The following is a 20,370-nucleotide window of genomic DNA, read 5'->3' on the forward strand; positions in this document are numbered from 1 at the left end:
ATGGATAAATAAATATACACACACTGCATAAATAAATACATTGGGTCACTCTAGAGAATTAGCTGTCTCTGGCGTTGTGAATAGCTAGCACATATTTAGCCGCTAGTGCAGCTGTATTATCATCTTCTCCGAGTAAGAAGGACATTTTTTCAGTGTCACTCAGTTCATAGAATGATGGGATCAAGGCTTCAAATTTGGGCCGAAACGTTCCTCTTATATTGTTATATTTAGAGCAAAAGAGCAGAAAGTGTTCCTCATCCTCTATGTGCTGTAGATCACAGTGTCTACAGATCCTCTGCTCTCTCTCTCTGTCCATGTTTGTCTACGTCTTCCTCTCTCTATCTCTAGGTCATGGTCACTTAATCTGTATTTGGAGAGGATTTGTCTTTCTTTAAAATGTTTAATAAATAGATAACTGGCCAATTTAGTGGTTCTATTGAGGGTTGAGTAACATTGGAGTTTATTCTGGAGGTCAAAATGTGCTTTTAATGATTTATCATGAGTGTCTTTTAGATTTGTGTGGATTACTTTAACAATAATTTTGGGGCTGTAGCTGTGGTCAATAGGGAGTATAGTCTGATGAACGAGTTGAAGAGCGAGTGTGTTCAGAGGATGAGGTTCTGCTGAGGATTCATTGGCGAGGAGGGCTTTATATTGCACTGACTCTGGATCAGACTGATGGAGGTGATGCCAGAACTGAACACATCTCTTCTGGATCTCGATGTTCAGCGGGTACAGGCCTAGCTCGGCCCTGCTGGCGGCAGTGGATGTGTTTCTGTGGACCCCTAAAATATTTTTGGCAATTTCCAATTGTAATTTTTCTACTGGTGTTTTATCCCAATTTTTTAAATTTAGTACTGGTCCCCAAATTTCACATCCATATAAAATAATTGGTTTTATTATTGAATTATATAATTTGATCCAGGTTTTAATGGGTAATTTTAAGTGTCCGCATTGTGACTTTATAGCATAGAAAGCCCTCCGTGCCTTTTCACTCAGAGTTTTGACAGCCAGACCGAAGTGTCCCGAGGCGCTGATGTCGATACCCAGATAGCTATAGCTCGTGCTGTGCTGCAGGACCTGGCCTTTATACAGGTGTTTGTGTGCCTGAGATCGGGCCTTCTTCTGGAACACCATGACTCTGGTTTTGTCCAGGTTGACTGTCAGGGCCCAGTCTTGACAGTACTGTTCCAGCAAGGACAGGCTCTGCTGAAGGCCCTCAGGTTTGCGGGACAGCAGGACTAGATCATCCGCGTACAGCAGACATCTGACCTCTGACCCCTGACCCCTGGCCTGTGTGTGGTGTAGAGTGAGACCGGGTACAGTCGAGCTCTCCAGCGCTGATGCCAGATCATTGATGTAGATCAGGGGTGCCCAAACTTTTTTCTATGAAGGGCCAAAAATCAAACTTGATTGAGGGCCGTGGGCCAAAAGTAAATTTTGCATCATAAATCAAACTGTATAACATTAAAGTTGCTATGGGTTTATTTATTTCATAATATTTAAAATAAATATAAAACAACTTTAATCTGATTAACTAATGCAGTTTTATTTGTAAAGTTTTGCATTTTAATGAACTTATTACAATAAAACCAACAATCCCCAAGTGTTCAATGTACAATACAGTTCAATGCCAAATACACAAGCAATAATAAAAACCATGTGGTTGCAATGTCATTGACATAATGAGAGATATGAAGCTGGTCCTTATTTTTCAGAAGTTTTTCAAGATTGGGCTGTAGCTGACTTACAGACAAAGACAAGATATTATGTAGGTGAGAGTCAGTTATTTTGCTTATGAGTTTACTCTTGTTCAAGTTCATCAGACTGAAAGTCTGCTCGCAGAGGTAGGTACTGCCAAACAGAGACAGCATCACTTGTGCCTGCTTACATATCTTTGAGTACCTGTTTGCTGGGACACATTTGTAGAAGTCTGTCAAGGGAAGGGATGTGAACTTGTGTTTCAGTTCTGAATCACACTGAAGCTCAATTAGTTCCATCTGAAGATCATCTCTGACTGCATCCACACTGATGGTGAAGGGTTGAGCAAACAACTCAAAGTCAGCAGTGTTGTGTCTGAAGTCCTCAAAGCGACTGTCAAACTCCTGGATAAGGTTGCTGAGAACAGCATCACACTCATGGACCTTCTCTTTCACCATGCCTACCTCTCCAAGACAGGGAAAATGGGCTAAATTTCCTTCATGTGGGATGAGAAACAGAAAGAACAGTGTGATACTGGGACAGGCATGTAAAACAGAGGGAGAAAAAATAGAATAAATAACTGAAAAAAGAAGGAAATTATTATTTCATGACAATTTAAGAAACTAGCAAATTTTAAGCAAATTTTATCAGCTTGATGTACAACAAAAATACAAACGCTGACATGACTGAATATAAATGTAAACTCCACATATATTTCTAAATATAATTAAAAATAATATAATTAAAATTGCACAAAATATCCTGAATATTATAACTGTAAATGTTACTGTTACCTGCTGAGAGATGTCTTCTGAGCAGCAGCAGTTTTTGTTTGAAGGCTCTGACGTGATCAAAAAGCTGGGTGATAATCTGGTCCTTTCCCTGGAGCTGAACATTCAAAATATTGAGCATCTCAGTTACATCCACAAGGAAAGCCAGGTCAGAGAGCCATTTCTTATCAGTAGGCACTTGAATATTACCATAATTGCTTTCCTGAAAAACTCTGATCTCATCACGCAGATCAAAAAATCTCCTGAGAACTTTTCCACGGCTGAGCCATCTGACCTCCTGGTGGTACAACACATCACCATATTGCGCATCCATCTCATCCATCAGTGTCTTGAACTGTCGGTGAGAAAGCGCCTTGGAGCGTATATTGTTGACAATTTTGACGACGTCACGCATCACATCCACAAGCCCGACAGATTTAGCACATAGTTGTTCTTGATGTAAAATGCAGTGGTACCTAACAACTTTTCCTCCACATTCCCTGACTTTCTGAGACACAAATGTAGCAAGGCCAGATTTCCTCCCTACCATAACAGCTCCGTCAGTTGTAATGCCGGCCATCTTCTCCCACTTTAATTCATTTTTTTCCAACACTCTCTCAACAGCAAAAAAGAGATCTTCTCCTTTAGTAGTACCAGAAAGGGTCTCAATGCCAGCCAGCTCTTGTGTCACATCAAAAGTATAATTTACTCCACGCAAAAATACCAACAGCTGTGCGGAATCGGATATGTCGGTGCTCTCGTCGCAGGCTATTGAATAGGCAGAGAACGCACTTGCCTTTGTCTTGATTTGCTCGCCGATGTCTTGAGCCATGTCCTCTATGCGTCGGGTAACAGTATTTCTTGACAGGCTAATTTGTGAGAACATTCGTACCTGAGAAGGACAAACTGCTTCTGCAGCCACAGCAAGACATTCCTTGATGAACTCTCCAGTAGCGAAGGCTCTTCCACTTTTAGCAATTAGAGCGGAAATCTGATAGCTGGCCCGTGTGCTGCTTTCTTGTGCTGATGAGGGACGTAGCAGCGCGCTCTGTTCATATCGAAGTTCAGCAAGCAGCTCGTTAGCCTTCTGTTTTCGCGCCTCGCCGCTGTGCTTTGAGAAAGCTGCAGAATGTTTTGTTTCATAATGACGACGGATATTGTACTCTTTTAAAACAGCAACAGACTGTTTGCAAACTAGACATACTGCCTTTGATTTGACCTCCGTGAATAAAAACTCATCTTGCCAATTTTTTTAAAATTTCTCTTGTCTGTGTGCCACTGCCTTGATTTCTCCATTATTGCGTTTAATTTGTTGACGTTAATTGACGTCAAGTGTCGCAAAGCACGCGGTGCTGCACCTTGAATTGCGCATTTACAGGAAAAAAATCTAATTCATTTACATTTAATTTAAACATTTAATTTCAGTTTACTCTGTTGTAGTTCAACAATAAAACAAACAAAAATGTTATGTCAAATTAGAAATGACGATCTGTGTCGAAGGTATCACCCCCCCCCCCATCTCCCCCCTCTCCCCGGACGGTATGGTGGGCCAAATCAAAGGTTACCACAGGCCAACTTTGGCCCGCGGGCCCTAGTTTGGGCATCTCTGATGTAGATGTTGAATAGAGTCGGACTCAGACTGCAGCCCTGCCTCACTCCACGGCCCTGCTGGAAGAACGCGCTTCTGTGGTTACTGATTTTCACATCTTTTTTCTGATTTTGATCTTTATTCTCTCTCTCAAATTCAAATTCAAATTCAAATGAGCTTTACTGGCATGACTTGTACAGTATTGCCAAAGCATTGGCCAAAAAAGCATTTGTTCATTACGTAATGAACAAATAATCAATAAAATTAATCAGTGAACAAATAAATGAATACATTTATATATATATATTAAAAAAAAAACCCTAGTTTTGTCCACTGGCTGACTCTCGTAGTTTGTGGCAGGCTGTTACATACTTTGCTGCTGTTATGATTGAGCTGGAGTTTTCTCCCAAAATATAATTTAATTTATCTGAATTTGGTAATGCCATAAAATTTGGTTCTAGTTGTTGGAATCTAGTGAAATAGTCCGATCTAATGCTGTGATAGTGATCACAGTGTATGAGGAAGTGTTCTTCTGTCTCCACCTCTCTCTGAGAGCACAGAGAACACAGTCTCTGCTCTCTCGGCTGCCACCTCTGCCGGTGCCGTCCTCTCTCTACAGCCAGACAGTGGGCACTCAGCCTGTATCTGGTCAGGGTCTTTCTCACTTTATGCTCTTTTACACAGCTCAGGTATTCTGCTGGTTTATAATCTCTTTTCAGGTTTAAATAGAGTTCCATCTTTTTTTGTGATTTAATAGCATCTTTCCAATAGGTAATGTAATTCATTTTTTGTAATTTTATAATTTGGTTGGGCCAGATAGTGCTGTGCTGGTCTGGCTGTAGTTTGAGCATCAGCTGTGAGAGTGCGCTCCGGGGCCGGTTCTGCTCCTGGCACCGCAGGGCTTCGGCCTGGTAAGAGCTCGGATCACTGCGCTTCAGGTGCTGGTAGAATTTCACAGCTCTTTTTTGGATATTGATCAATAGGGGGTATTGTCCTAATTCAGCTCTGCAAGAGTTGTTTGGTGTCGCGCTGTTTACTTTTAGGATGCTTTTACAAATTTGGGCGTGCAGAGTTTCGATTGCCTCTTGTTCCCATTTTGAAAAATCTTGGGTTTTTAGAGGTCCCCATATTTCGCTGCCATACAGAGCAATGGGTTCAATTATTGCTTGTAGGATTTTTAGCCAGGTTTGAATTGGAATTTCATGTCGAATAGTATTTTTGATCATGTAGAAGACCCTCATTGCTTTTGCCTTCAGTTCATTCACAGCCAGATTAAAGTTCCCTGTCGAACTCAGTTTTAGCCCCAGATATGTGTATTCGTGGGTGTGTTGGAGGACTTGGTTTCCTGCTCTAAAGATGTATTTATTTTCCCTACACCTGGATCTATTTTGAAAAATCATTATTTTAGTTTTTGCGAGGTTAATTTTGAGAGCCCATGTTTGACTGAATGTCTCTACGACATCGAGGAGCTGCTGTAGTCCCTCTTTTGTTTTTGACAGAATGACTAGATCATCTGCAAAGAGGAGACATTTAACTTCTGATTGCGTCAGGGTTGGGCCGGGGGCAGTGGACTTATTTAAGGCTTTGGCTAATTCGTTTATATATATGTTAAATAGAGTGGGGCTCAATGGGCAACCTTGTCTGACTCCTCGTTGTTGGGAGAAAAATTCTGTTCGCTTATTTCCTATTTTTACAGCACATGTATTGTTTTTATACATGGTGCTTATCAAATCAAATGTTTTCCCTCCAATCCCATTTTCCAGTAGTTTTAGGAAGAGTCCTTCGTGCCAGATCGAGTCGAAAGCCTTCTCAAAGTCAATAAAGCAAGAGAAGACTTTGGATTTATTTTGGTATACATGTTTATCAATGATCGTGTGAAGAGTGTAAATGTCGTCCGACGTTCTGTGTTTGGGCAGAAATCCAATTTGACTTTTGTCCAGAATTTTGTGGGTTTTGAGAAAGTTCTGCAATCTTATGTTAATAATCGAACAGAATATTTTCCCCAGGTTGCTACTGACACATATGCCTCTGTAATTGTTTGGCTCATATTTGTCTCCTTGTTTAAATATTGGTGTAATTAGGCCTTGGTTCCAGGTGTCGGGGAAATATCCTACTTTCAAAACAAAGTTGAAAAATTTGGTTATTGCGGTTTTGAATTTGTCGTTGGTGTATTTGATCATTTCGTTTAATAGTCCATCAATGCCACATGCCTCTCTCTCTCTCTCTCTCTCTCTCTCTCTCTCTCTCTCTCTCTCTCTCTCTCTCTCTCTCTCCACCTATCTTGTATTTGTTTATTTTTATTCTAAACTCAGAAATAAACTCTTTTATATTCAGGTTATCTGGGGATCTTCACGGAATAGCTGGTCCGACCTAAGGAGTGACAATCATCTATGATAAAAATAGAACACGTATAGAAATATTGTGAATTGTCAAATGCTGCTGCTACTGCTGGCGTTTCCACGGCAACCGCATTCCTACGGCTGCATCCATCTGTGGTTGCAACGAATCCAATAGACACATGTAAACTTACATAAACCGCATATTTTACAAGTGAGAGCTTCACATTTAAGATTCATTCAGGAATACATTTGCCTAATTCGTGTTTGCTGATGCATTTCGTGAAGTGCCCATCTCCTTACGGCTGTACGGCTCCCATAGCCAGTTAAAATGCATGTCTGCAACCTCATCTGCTTCACGGTCAAGAACATTGATTGAATAGGAGGGGCATCTATGCGGAGATGAGCAGTACACATTAATAACAACAGGCGAAGTTTATAGGCCTTCGTTCACATACACTCTATTGTATATAGCCAATACGCCAGCTGAATAGCATTTTTTTCCGTTTAGTTTCATATTTAGTGACAGCGGTAAACATGCTGCGTTGTGCGAGATATCCTTAGTACAGCATCTCTATATTATCTTTTCTCTGCCCACGCGTGATAATGATCATACCCCTTTTCTATTAAAGCTGTCGCCATGGAGACGGCGCGGAATGCGCATGTAGAATTCCTATGGCCCCACACGCGGCGGGCTCTGCAGCCGTTCGTCACAATGATTCTTCTATCAGACTGCACCAAAATCCAGCCAATCAAATGAGCTAACTCCTTGACCACGTGCTTTATTCACAAATTCTGGGGGTTCTCTCGTTTCAAACCACCTGCTTCTTGCTCCCTCCGTGACTCATGCACCCCTGAGGCCCTTTTCACACTGTCAAGACGTGTCTCTCGAGGACTACCTGTGCCGATAGGAGAAAGTGAACAATGTCAGTATATGAGCTTATAAAACGTGTTTCAGATAATCACTACCTATCTAGAACACGTCATCTCTCTCGCTTTCTCTCTCTCTCTCTCTTTTATCGGAATGGACCATTTTATTAGCCCTCCTGGGGGCATATTACAATTGCATAAACCTATATAGGCTATTTATTTTGTATCCAGATTGCTTTCGAATTCTGTTGCAAATCTTTCTAATTAAACCGTTTTAAATTGATTGTTTACTTATGTAATCGAATTAAACATTTAAGTGAAGTCTGTTTTTCCAATATGTTTTCAGCCTGTTGTTTGAACTGGAAGACCAAGTAGAATATTGATTTTTAATTTACTGTAACCTTTGAAACGTGGTGTATGTGAGAGACGTCTCCTGGTCTGTCAGGTAAAGTTCAAGGTCCCCATATATTTCATGGAGATAGATAGACTTACTTGATTGTTTACATAGATAACTCATGTCTATGTAGGCCTATCTATGTAGATACATAACCCATGTCAATAGGCCTATGTGATAGGTATGTGATACACAGGCCTAACGAAAGTTAGTCCTATAAACAGAAGAATTAATACAATTAAACTGGTAATCAGTTATCTAATTTTTACTATACAAATATATTTTGTACAGCAATACAATACATAACCTGAAAAGCCTATGTTAACTTTACCAGTTGATCCAGGGAATGAATTTGTGTTAATTCTCATCTAAATAATTCTCTTGATCAAGCATATAAAGTAATTTGCCTGCCTGAGACACTAAGACACTAATTACTAAGACACTCAGCGAACAGTTTTGCTTGTGGTGTTTCATGGTTTAAAATGATCTCCCTTAAAGCATTTGAAAGCAACTACAAATAATTGTAATTAATTCAAAGTATGTGGTCTTTATCTACTTGCAACTTTATGCCTTGCCTGCGTCTGGAAGTGTCAGCAAAACCTTGATAATTTCTGCTTTGATGGAAAAAAGAAGAAGAAAAAGAAGAAAAAAGAACACTTTAATCACGAACCGATGCATCGCTTGTCCTTCCTCTCTCATCACCAAAACTATAAAGAAGCGGCAAAGACTCTGTAAGTATTTGTAATCATATATTTTCAAATATACATTATAAAACATTACGTTTTATACTGACAATTGGCACATATTACCGTAGAGAATCGTTTTGTTGTAAAACAGTACATTCAGCGTTCAGATAGATAGCATCAGACGCCACAAGAGGAAAGAGTCTGTTGCAGGTCAGCACCCTGGACAGCGCATCGTCTGTGGCAACATCGCTTCTGAAACTAATAGAAAAAAGACCCCAACACTGACGCACAAGCTAATATTTACATCTCTCAATGTAGCCCGGCACCAGATAGCGTTATATATATTTTGTCTTTCTCAAAAAACAAAAACAAAACACAATGATGAGACGATTAGAACACTTTAAGCATGCATTAAGTAAACTATGACGAAACTCCAGATCGCTCGCGTGACATTCAGGTCATGAAGGTTGTATTATATACATGTAATAACGAGAACCCCCTCTCGTGGAGGTGAGGCAAATCCCCTTGCCCTTTGCCATAAACCAGCAATAGAGTGCAACACTTTTTACACCTTCATCCGTCGGGTCATACATTCATTTCACCCTTTAAGGAAAGGCGTGGAGAGGTATCAGAGAGCTTCTCTCTCCTTTCTAAAATAAACCAAAGTTAGCGGTCGAGGTTATTATTCCACCTTCCGTTCGTGTCATTCGAGCCTCCCTCGTTCTTGAGGTCTTGGAAAACCTCGGTGAAGAAATGCGGATCGGAGTTGATCTGCAGCATTTTGACACTCATTTTATCAATGATCCGCAGGGAGCGCTCCCAGAACACCTCCTTGTTGGTCTCCACAAGGAAGGGCTTGAGCGGGTATGAGATCTCGTTGCCCATGTAAGAGTAGGCGAGGTACAGGCAGGTGAGAAAGGTGGCCTGCAGCTCATACTCGCTGGAGATATCCTCGGTCACCGCCTCCCGACAAAGCAGATAGACAAACACCAAGTTGGCAGGAGTGATAAAACCCTGATCTTGCCAACCTTGGATGAGCAGCGATCGGTCAACGTTTCGGAACCACAGGATGATCTCATTGGGGCTCAGCTCTTTGAGTTTGTAGCACCTCCTGCACATGAACTCACTCAGGCAGCGAAGGAGCTCGCCAGTAGAGGCTTGGACGATGACTCGTCTGGGGGAGATGATCGAGCGACTACTCGGCTGCCTTTGTACCGAGAGGAGCTGTTTTCCGTTCTGGGACGCATTCTGGGTTTGATTGGGTCGAAGGCTTTTATCTGGTACGGTAGGAACTGGCACGGCAAGTGGACCAGGCTTCGTCTTGCGCTCGGAGCCTGACTGAGACTTCTTGAGATTTTCGGTGTTCAGCTGGTCCACGGGGTTACTGATCTGAGATACTGGTGGGTTCGGGTTCACTTTCTTGGCGTTCTTCTTCTTGGCCGAGGCAGCGACCAATCGCTTCCAAGTCAGTGCCGAAATGAGCACCGAATGGCGCTTTAGACTCTTCTCCGTCTTGCCGCTAGCTCCGTGCCCCCCATCCGTCTTCTCATCCAGAATCCCACCTTTTCTGGACGTGGGAGAAATAGAGAGCACCGTGCCCATCTTTTCCTCTGACGACCAACACCCACCGGCCCTTCGGAATGCTCTGTCTCGCCTTTCGTTCCGTTGACTGCCTCGGAGAGGTGCGACTTGAGAGTCACAGGTTCACGTCCATTTATGTTTCGCTTGACCACTGGGTATTCAGTGGGGGAAACAGCTGTTGAGTTAAATATGTTATCGTAGCTAATAATCGAAGCTTGCCTCAGTTACACACGCGCACTCCGCCACTCCTTCTGCATCCCACTGCGCGCGCAGCCTCAGACAGCGGGAGCAATGGGCAGGACTTGTAATGTGTAGCCAGGCAAAAAAAAAAAAGCAACTAAAGGGACAGACCTGTAAACCGAGATAAGCCTCCCTTATCTGCCAATCCTGAAGCGATGTGAAAGGATTGGTGGCTGTTCTCACCAACCAGAGGACCTTGAAAAACATTTGCCCACATCTTATAGCCTACTGTATGAGTGTGTGTATGTGTGTATATGGGTTAGACGGTCTCTTTCTATTTTTATCAAGGGGTTTGGGGGGTATTTCTGGATTTTTCCAATGCAGGCGTACAACGGGGCTAAAGCAAATGTTATAAAAGGCACTTTTGTTTTTCTTTTTCCCCGATCAATAAACAATAACAAAAACTACCACAGTACTTTCCTTAACACCTGTTTGCACACTATACACTGCAAAATATTCCCGATCCTTGAGATCATTGTGTGCAGTTTATAAAGTTTGATTAGGAGGTGAATTGATCTAATCCTTAATATATCTTTTTAAACATGTATTTTATGTTGAATTTTCATATTATATAGCTAATAAGAATCCCCATTTATTTTGAGACAAAATACTTAATTTTTTGTTTTGTTCAAGATGATTAAATAATAATAAAAATAATAACAACTTTCCAATTAATGAAAGGAGCATTTGGGGTTAAAAAAAAAAACACTGTTGCAGCGCCTACAGGCTCCAGTAAAACACATTACTGTACACATTAATAATATATTAATTTGTTACAAAAAAAGCATCTTGCTGTCATAAAAGTATTTGCCTCATTTGATACATTTTTCCCATTAACTATTGTCCCTATATTTACACAAAATCACTGTAACCCACCCAGGGGCCTTTTTTACCCTAAACGTGAGGGACTTTTACCCCAAGTGTGAGGTAAAAGGCTCCCTTGCCACCTTTATAAGTAAAAATAAAACATTCAATCAACACAACTTTCTGTCATTATTTCTTGCCACACAAATTATGTTGCTCCTTCTAGTTTCAATCAAAAGACATTTATTTTTAAAATCTTGATACACATAAAATAAAAGCACATTTTTCTTTAGGTGTGACTTTAGTCCAATTGTACCCTACATCCTACATGATTATCATTATATTAAATTCAATGCTTTTTATACAGTTTTTATACCCTAACCCTTAACCTACCCCTAAACCTAACCCTCACAAAAACATGTTCATATCAGTAGATTTAAAGGAATATTCCAAATTCAATACAAGTTATACTCAATTGATAGCATTTGTGGCATAATATTAATTAACACAAATATTAATTTTGACTTTAATATAATAATAACTGCAATAATGATGATTTCAAAAACTTTACAGCACAGATAATACATGGGTTTTAACAGAAGAATTATGCTTTTATAAAATTATAAGATTACATTTTTTGCATTTTAACCCTCCAAAAATTGGCCCCATTCAATTCCATTATAAGTGCTTCTCTGCAACTTCGATTTTTGCTTCTTCTTTTTTTGGAGAGAATAAAAGGGATGTGGCAATCAACATTATTCAAAAAATGCAGTTGATTGAGCTTAACTTGTTTGAAACCGGAATATTAATTTAAAGCAAACCATGTTGTATCTGATTTATGAGGCTTTTTCGAATAAGGGTCACATAAAATGTCTCCTCAAATTAAATTTGTCTTGTTCTACTATGCTAGAGATGATATTTAAAAACAATTGGCAAAACAAATAGCTAATATAATTTGTAACCTTATGTAAAGTGCAAAAGAATATTAGGTGGAGAAGGACACAGAGAGGACAGCAAAGACCCATAACACCACTTTCTAGGTTTTGTCAGATAACGACAGAGTGGGTCGATTATATATATATATATATATATATATATATATATATATATATATAGACAAGGAACAAAAACAATGAATTGTACTTCATACTCATATTTCAAATCAAACAATTTCAATGATTTACATCACCCAACCTTTCTTTCATAGATAACAAACCACAACTAAAGGGTAATTTACTGTAAACCCCTTGGGTACAGGTGCATTGCTATCAGTAGCCTCAGACATTTTTTGCAGAATTGAAGGGCCATACTTATACATACTTTTACTACACCTTGTGGAGATTCTTTTGTAGACAAGCATAAGATAAATCATAAATTCGTATAATGTCAACAATGTGATTAAACCCACTATTATATATACAAAAGCATGTTTCTCTTGTTGTTATGTACTATTTACAACAAATATATAATTAATTAATAGTATGTGCACTTTGTGCAGGAAAATGTAAAATACACTAAACAAAGTTTGAACCTGCAATTGTGCCTTAAAGATCTATTTCGACTTGATTTAACCCATACAAATTACATTCATTGGTGTTATCTAATTTGTCAGGAAATTTTTGTTAGATTACATAACATTGTTAAATGTAATAAAAGTTAAAGTGATAGCTCACCCAAAAATGAAAATTCTCTCATTATTTACTCACCCTAATGTTTACAGAAACGATATCATATCATATCATATCATATCATATCATATCATATCATATCATATCATATCATATCATATCATATCATATCATATCATATCATATCGCTTCTGAAGACATGGATTTAACCACTGGAGTCATATAGATAACATTTATGCTGCATTAATGTGATTTTTGGAGCCTCAAATGTCTGGTCACCATTCACTTACATTGTAAGGACCAACAGAGCTAAGATATTCTTCTCAAAATCTTTGTGTTCTGTAAAAGAAAGAAATTAATACATATTTGGGATGGCATGAGGGTGGGTAAATGATGAGAGAATTTTCAGTTTTGGGTGAACTATCCCTTACATTTAGATCTTACAGCATGAAGCACATTTTCAGATTATACAATCTAAATGACTCCATCATTTTGAGTAATAATTTTGAGCTTTATCATTAAAGTTAAAAGGAAAGCAGTTAAATTATTATATCAGCTATTTAAATGATTACATCTGGACAAAAGTTTGGAGTAGAATAATTATATCATTGGAAAGCTGAGATTTTCCTTTTATTTACTTCAGAACATAAACTAAAATATGTCTCTGGGTCAAAGTGACTCAAAATGACTAGCAAGTCATAAATGTTCCAAATTAGTTGTATATTGAATGCATCCTCAGCTTTGAGGGGCAACTATCAGTCAGTGATTCAGCACCTTGGACAGTACTGACTAAAGTTATTTTCAAGAGAAGAAAATGGCCACAGAGCCTGAATATGTCAAGCATGTTATTTAGAGAATGTTTTTGTTTCAGGTTTCATACTCAGTCTAATTTCAGATGACAGAAATGTTTGTCTTCTAAAGAGTATCCAGAGAAAATTATATCTCCCTCAAGGCATTTCACTATTGCAATGAACCAGCAGGTGGCAGTATGCCATATATTTATTTTCTAAAAGTAGCCAGACAAGCCCTGACTCCCACCTGATTTACAGATATTTCTTAGTACTAACCAGTGGAGCAAGAGGATGGTAAGCACCTGTTTTCACAAATCACTGCTTTTTTCTGTGCAGAGGATGCTCCTACGCACAGGAAAGAATACAAATGTGCTCTCCAAGAGTTTTTTTTAGTCCTTTAACCCTTTGAGTGGACTTCATAGACAGAGGCTGACATCTTTTTTCACAGAACATTTCTGGCACTGAACCACACAGCACCAGTGAAACTGACACAGACAGTTCTCCTCATAGTCTATAGTGTAGTCAGCAAATCCTTTACCACAGCACAGGCTGTCACAGCCTCCCGGCCCTGTCTCTGTGCTATTACACACACGGCCCTGTGTACCTTCTGTACCAGTCCTCTGATTGGCCTGGCAGAAGTCAGGCGACTCAGCTGAATAGATGAGAACGTTAGCATCCAGATGTGGGTTATCAGGATTGATGGGAAAAAGTGATTTACCATCATTTCCTCCCATCACACGGATGGCCGCATGGAAGCTCTGCATGAGGTGGTCACCAACCTGACGGAAGAGAGGCATCTTCCTCCAACAGCTGCTGAGAGTGCAGGAACCAGAAAGACCATGACATTTACACTCCGTCCGCATCTGTATTCGTATGGCCTGTATATGTGCACAAACACACGCACACACACACACACACACACACACATAGATGAAGAAAAGAGAGAAAATCAAGAAAAGGATGTGCTTCACAAGAATCTGTCCTTTCTCATTTCTTATTACTTTTATTTGTTCATCCCTCCCTCAATCCATTCAGACTCTTTATTTAAGAGTGGAGGAGTTTGCTCAGACATCCAGTCATGCTCAGATATCAATTAAATGATAATTAATGAGTGAACATTTCCCCTATCTTCTTTTAATTAAAATGATTTGAAAGTCACATAAGCAACTGAAGAATTATTTTTTTTATAATCCACGCTCCTGTTATCAGTATACAAGAATACACAGCTAAAATACACCGCCTGTCTGCTATCTAAGGAAAAATGCTACATTGTGGTATACATACATACAGTACACTCACTCATGCACACACTCCACAATTGCAGGAATGTTGACTGCTAAAAATATCTGTTTCTGTGTGTGTGTTTAGGTGTTGTACAAGAGATGAGTAAAAAGTGTCGAAGTATCTAATTTACGTCTGAAATAAAAAGCTCTTTGGAGACCAATGAAAGTCCAAACACTCCAAAATCCAAATGTATATGACATTTATATGAAAATAGTCTCTGATTGCCTCAAAGGTGCTACAATATCTAGACAGCACTAAAAGAGAAAAATGGAGAATTTGATATTTTATCCTCCTGAGATCCCGTGTCCACATGTATGGACATTACATTTAGGCTTTGCAATAGTCTATAAATAATTGTATTTCATTTAAACTGACACATTGAGTTCTTCAGACTCTAGGCTCTCATTAAAGGGTTAAAATTGAGATGTACCGAGTCTTGTGACAAAAAAAATGCAGCCGATCTCAGCTGAGATTGTCTTTTGGAGAAACGGCAACAAAACTACATCTGGTAAGAAACCTCATTGAGATTTTACATTAAAACCTGTTTGAGTCAAAAGAGTCTCTAGTTTCATTCAGTATGCCATTTTAAAAATGTTATCAATCTATTGCGAAATGGCATGCTGTTAAACACAATGACCACATATTTGGACATATATTCACTGTGCATTATCACTTTAAGAATGAATGGATGCATCGAAAAGCAGCTTTCAGAAGCTGTATTTGGAGTTAGGATTAAAATAAGGTGCATTTCAAACTGTTCTGAGACCAGTGCAGACAGACAGCACACTGGAGGTTAAGTCATTTACTAATTAGGGAGCAAGGGCGCAAGGTAGCCTCCTATAGATTTCCTACGCAGTCAAGTGCATTTACTCCTAACATCTGGTCAAAAGTTTAGTTTCAGACTGCAGATGATGTTTGGACCACTCAATATGTTTGGTAGACATGGGACAATGGTTATCAGTGCATGGACTGTACGAACCATAGATTGTATTCCCTAACCGTACCCCTAAACCTAACCCTTCAAAAAATAGTTTAGTATGTTTTTTAAGCGATTTGAGTTATGGGGACACTAGAAATGTCTTATAAACCACATTTATAGCATAATACCCCTGTAATTACCCGTTTATAACCAAAAAATGTCCTTGTATACAACCCAAATCCACCCCACCATACACAATGTGAAAACATTTTCACAACAGAATTGCTACCTTCATGTTGGTGACACCACTTGATGTTAATTAGGTGGACAAAAGTTTTTTTTTAAGAAATAATTATAAAGTATTATTCCAAAGTTATGCCAAGATTTCATTTTCAAGAATGATAAGCTTTAAATTAATTTTCTTTTATTGTCCCGAGACATTTACACTACTTCGACATTTTTTACTTTAGGCACCAGAAAAAAATATCAAAATGTCTTTGAATTCAGAATTTGAAAACACTGAAATCATGTTAATCAAAGTAGTCAAGTAATTGTTTCTTGTGAATTGCCTTTGTTATGTATTTTTAAATAACAATGGATACCGACAAAAATGAGCATCACATCGTTGACCCATATACAAAATGTAGTGTGTGCCAGGACTGATTCAGGGACTATTTCTATAGTACAATTTCTATAGGTCGGATTTCAAGCTTTCCTGAGTGAGGATACTTGGTATTTACTGTTGCTGTGGTCAGATTTGGAAAATCATTCTGTTGTATATTTAGGTTATTTTATGAGCAATTTTAGTTGACCAAGCAGGTCTAAAAATAAAAGGATTTTGGATGAAGTGTTTGTGATTTCTGCAGTTGGCAAATGTGAAGAGTCAGAATGAATAATATATTTTTTTAACGTACCAGCCGTCCTGCCTCGTTGTTGTGCAGATCAATGAGAGTCTTAATGTCACTCTTGCCTTTTCGCTGCCTGATGTCCATGAACTGACGGGACTTCTCATAGCCAAAGTCTACATCATCTCCACAGCCCCCCCAATCCCAGTTCCTGTCTCGGCCAGGATAAACCTGATTGGGCACCTCCTCAGCTTGGGAATCATGGTAATTTTCAGAGGAACTCTGAAGGGTCACACAGCCGCACTGTGGCAGCTTTCCCTGGCTGCAGGCTTGTGTTACAGCATGCAGCACCCCAGCAGCAGTGATGGCATACACAAATGCAGTTTCCCGGATATCTAGGGAACAATTCATAGAACCATATTTTATACAGTCTGCATCTAAAACCTTACATACACAAACGAACAATGTGTAGAGATAAACTCATGTTATGTGTGATTATAATTTCTATCCGATCTCTTGTTTCAGTGTGATTCCATCCTCCCACTTCTCAGATCACCTAAATATCTAAGGAATTGCAACATAAACAATAACTCATTTAGCAGATTCACATTCCTCACACATCTCCGCTGTCCAGACCTGCCTAAATACACCTTGAACTGCCAAAAGAGCATTTCTTTTCTCTGTTAAAATATTCCTCCAAGATGCACTCACTCTTGGTGTCAAATTAACATGAAAACAAGTCCAACGGACAAAAGCTGAGCTTTGGCATGTCATTTGGGTATAAAAAGATGTAATAATGACAGAGGAAATCTGTTATCAGTAAGAAGCCTCATCTTAAGTCTCATTCAGACACAAACTCATTCACTCTGAGGTCCAAAGCCAACAGCAAAAGCACAAGCAACGACATACAACAATCATGCCATCTAATGGCCATGCAAACAACTACATGCTTTTGATGAGGAAGTACTTACCTACGAAATTATTTCCTACCTATTCTTACCTATGAGATTCTTACCTACCTATAAAAACATCCAACAGCCCATATCCAGTGAATCCCAACCAGAGTATTATTGTCGGAAAGAACTAAGCATGCCTTTAAAATTCAACAGAACTCCCATCTTGCCATGACTGAAAGACCCAGCCAAAGAAACAAAAATAAACTGTCTTTCTAGGAATAAAGGCAGATCTGATTACTGATTACTGGGAAAATGAGTCTGCCTTTTGCCTAAAATCCATCTTCAACCTATTGGGGTTTATGTAATGATGTTCTGGGTGATGATGACTCATTGAGGAAAAAAAAATAGGAATTGCTATTATGCAAATAACAGAAAATAGAAGGTAATTAAATCTCTCACTCTGTAACGTGTTGCTGAACAGGTCAGATTTAATCAGCTGTATGAATGAATGCATACATTTAATCTTCAATAAATATGTACAACTTTGAAAATGGATAAATGTTGAGGACTTTTTGTGTTGAAACTCACCTTGCTGCAAGATTTTAGCTAAGCTTCTGCTCTGGCTAGTGCAGTTCCAACGACGATTCAGAAACTGATGTTGGCATTCCCGTATGCCCTGCATGGCACCTTTTGCCACTTCCTGAATTAACTCAGGCTGAGACTGGCATAGGTCAGCATGTCTGCCTACCAAAGGTCTAGCCCTACGGCATATGCTGTTGGGGTCCATCACTAAAGGGTTGCCATCCACCCTGTGGTGCCAGAGAAACAGGTGCACATACACAAGTACAGTAAATACAGACTGAGTGAAGACACGTACACACATCCACATAAAAGACTTAGATCCAATATTTAACACCTAAACCCCTTTTCAGACTAAGTAACTTTTAGATATTATTGAACGTTTTATTTTTGGAAGTGTATGGTTCAGAAAAGCGGGCAGGTCAAGACAACCCCTTAATTAATCCATTCTGCAATCTACAAACATCTTTAATGCAAGTTTTATTTTTCAAGGCTGAATGAAACAATTTCCAGTTCTAAATACATTAAATGTGCCATGGTGAGATTTACTTTGTGATAACAAATGCATAGCCTTAAAAATGAAAATTCTCATCATTTACTTGCTTTCATGCCCTAGATGTGGATGACTTTCTTTCTTCTGCTATACACGAACAGCGATTTTTAGAAGAGTAATTCATCTCTGTAGGTTCAAACAATACAAGTGAATGGTGACCAGACCTTTGAAGCTCCAAAAATCACATAAAGGCAGCATTAAATGCAATAGTTTTTGGTGAGATGTAGATCGATATTTCAATCCTTTTTTACTATAAATCACCATTTTCACTTTCAGAACGTGAAAGTGAACGTGAAATGGAAGATTTATAGTATATAAAAAAAGGAATATTCATTTGTTTCTAATCCATGCCTATTATATTGCTCCTGAAGACATAGATTTAACCACTGGAGTATGGATTACTTAAATGCTGCCTTTATGTGATTTTTGGAGCTTCAAATGTTCTTTTATATATCTTCTTAGATATTCTTCTAAAAATCAATGTTTGAGTTCTGCAGAAGAAAGAAAGTCATATACATCTGGGATGACTTGAGGTTGAGTAAGTGATTAGAGAATTTTCATTTTGTGGTGAACTATCCCTTTAAAACCAATCTGTGGATTCTCTCTCTCTCTCTCTCTCTCTCTCTCTCTCTCTCTCTCTCTCTCTCTCTCTCTCTCTCTCGCTCTCTCTCTCTACCTCTCATTCCTTCATCCCAATGTAAACCTTTCACAAATAATCCACCCTCTTAAAATTGAGAACCAGTTATTTTGCATCTTGCATTGTTTGTCTGTTGTTATTTAAAAATGCCTGTTGAACCCGAATGCAAAGTCATAAATTCTTACATTTGTTGCAGCAAGATGCAATCACTTTTATTGGCCTAAGAGTTGTTCTCTAATTACCTCAGAACAATATTTTGAGTTCCAATGGAAACGAGCTTCACTCGTTTATGCCTTCCAGCCCATGCCGCATTAGAGAATTTACCCAGCAAAATCAGACTGACAGGATTAATAAATGTAAAAAATAAATATAAAGCAACTTACTTTGGAAGCAAAGGTATGAAGGTCGTATTAAGCACAATAAGAACCAAGAAAAGGAGTTTTTGCGTGGAGAGCATCATTCAGGCATTTAGATCCAAAATGATGGGCTGCGGTCGAAACAGGTCAAATCTTGAAAGTGACCCACCGCATTGTCGGCGAACCTTGGAATTGGTGTAATCCAGCAATTATTGAGAACAGCATGAAAGTGCTTTAAATGCACCGCCGAATAGCCTAAACTTGACTGAAACTGTAATGAGGATTAAAATGCGCGAAAAGTGCACGTAAGCGTAGACAGATGAATCATCTCTGCTTTTATCCAGGCATTTCATTCTTGCTTATTCCATTTCTTTGGTGGATTAAAACAATTGGCATCACATAAACATGTTCAGCCTCGTCTGCGAACCCTCACGCGCAAGTCACTTCGAAACAGCGCGTCTTTCGTGTCTTATTAAAATCTTGGTTTGGGCGCATTCCACCACTGTTGACGTAATGTCATAAAAATCCTTGTCAAGTCAAAAAGTTCAGGAGTTTGTGAACAAACGGTGCAGAAACCCTACCTCAGTCATTTAGTTTATTTCAGACCCTAAAGCCCTTATTTGATTTGGGAACTGAAATTAATCCCATGGATTTGTGTCAACCAGAAAACTCGTCTCGTTTTGTTTTCGTTGTATTTAGCGGTTTCATAAGGCCTTAAACTTAAATTAGTGTTATGATGTCCAGCTGTCGTTTTTGATATGTTTTTCATGAAGTTTTCCCCTGCCTTTATTGATCTTGGCAATCCTCTTGGCCCTACGGCTACATCAGTATCTTTGCGCGTTAGAAGCCAAACAGAATGATATAAACCATTGCCAAATCTCAGTCATTCTCATCAAATATCAGGAGCAAAGA

At 39.0% G+C, this 20,370-nt stretch overlaps 3 protein-coding genes across 3 annotated transcripts; all 3 read right to left on the minus strand.

Annotated features, from left to right (window-relative positions):
- Window positions 1-1,607: 1,607 nt before the first annotated feature.
- On the minus strand, window positions 1,608-3,959 carry LOC127647038 (general transcription factor II-I repeat domain-containing protein 2-like). Its single transcript, XM_052131099.1, has 2 exons — window positions 2,496-3,959; window positions 1,608-2,197 (listed from the first exon to the last, which is right to left on the minus strand). The coding sequence occupies exons 1-2, from the start codon at window positions 3,355-3,357 to the stop codon at window positions 1,611-1,613; spliced, it is 1,449 nt and encodes a 482-aa protein (XP_051987059.1). The 5' UTR covers window positions 3,358-3,959; the 3' UTR covers window positions 1,608-1,610.
- A 4,060-nt stretch (window positions 3,960-8,019) lies between these two features.
- Window positions 8,020-10,229, minus strand: cdk5r2a (cyclin-dependent kinase 5, regulatory subunit 2a (p39)). The gene has a single exon (XM_052130905.1). The coding sequence runs from the start codon at window positions 9,945-9,947 to the stop codon at window positions 9,012-9,014; it is 936 nt and encodes a 311-aa protein (XP_051986865.1). The 5' UTR covers window positions 9,948-10,229; the 3' UTR covers window positions 8,020-9,011.
- A 1,038-nt stretch (window positions 10,230-11,267) lies between these two features.
- wnt6a (wingless-type MMTV integration site family, member 6a) lies at window positions 11,268-19,874 on the minus strand. The gene is made up of 4 exons (XM_052130892.1): window positions 19,486-19,874; window positions 17,922-18,142; window positions 16,507-16,832; window positions 11,268-14,267 (listed from the first exon to the last, which is right to left on the minus strand). The coding sequence occupies exons 1-4, from the start codon at window positions 19,560-19,562 to the stop codon at window positions 13,806-13,808; spliced, it is 1,086 nt and encodes a 361-aa protein (XP_051986852.1). The 5' UTR covers window positions 19,563-19,874; the 3' UTR covers window positions 11,268-13,805.
- Window positions 19,875-20,370: the final 496 nt, after the last annotated feature.

Source organism: Xyrauchen texanus, chromosome 7 (assembly GCF_025860055.1).
Source record: "Xyrauchen texanus isolate HMW12.3.18 chromosome 7, RBS_HiC_50CHRs, whole genome shotgun sequence".
NCBI lineage: Eukaryota > Metazoa > Chordata > Actinopteri > Cypriniformes > Catostomidae > Xyrauchen > Xyrauchen texanus.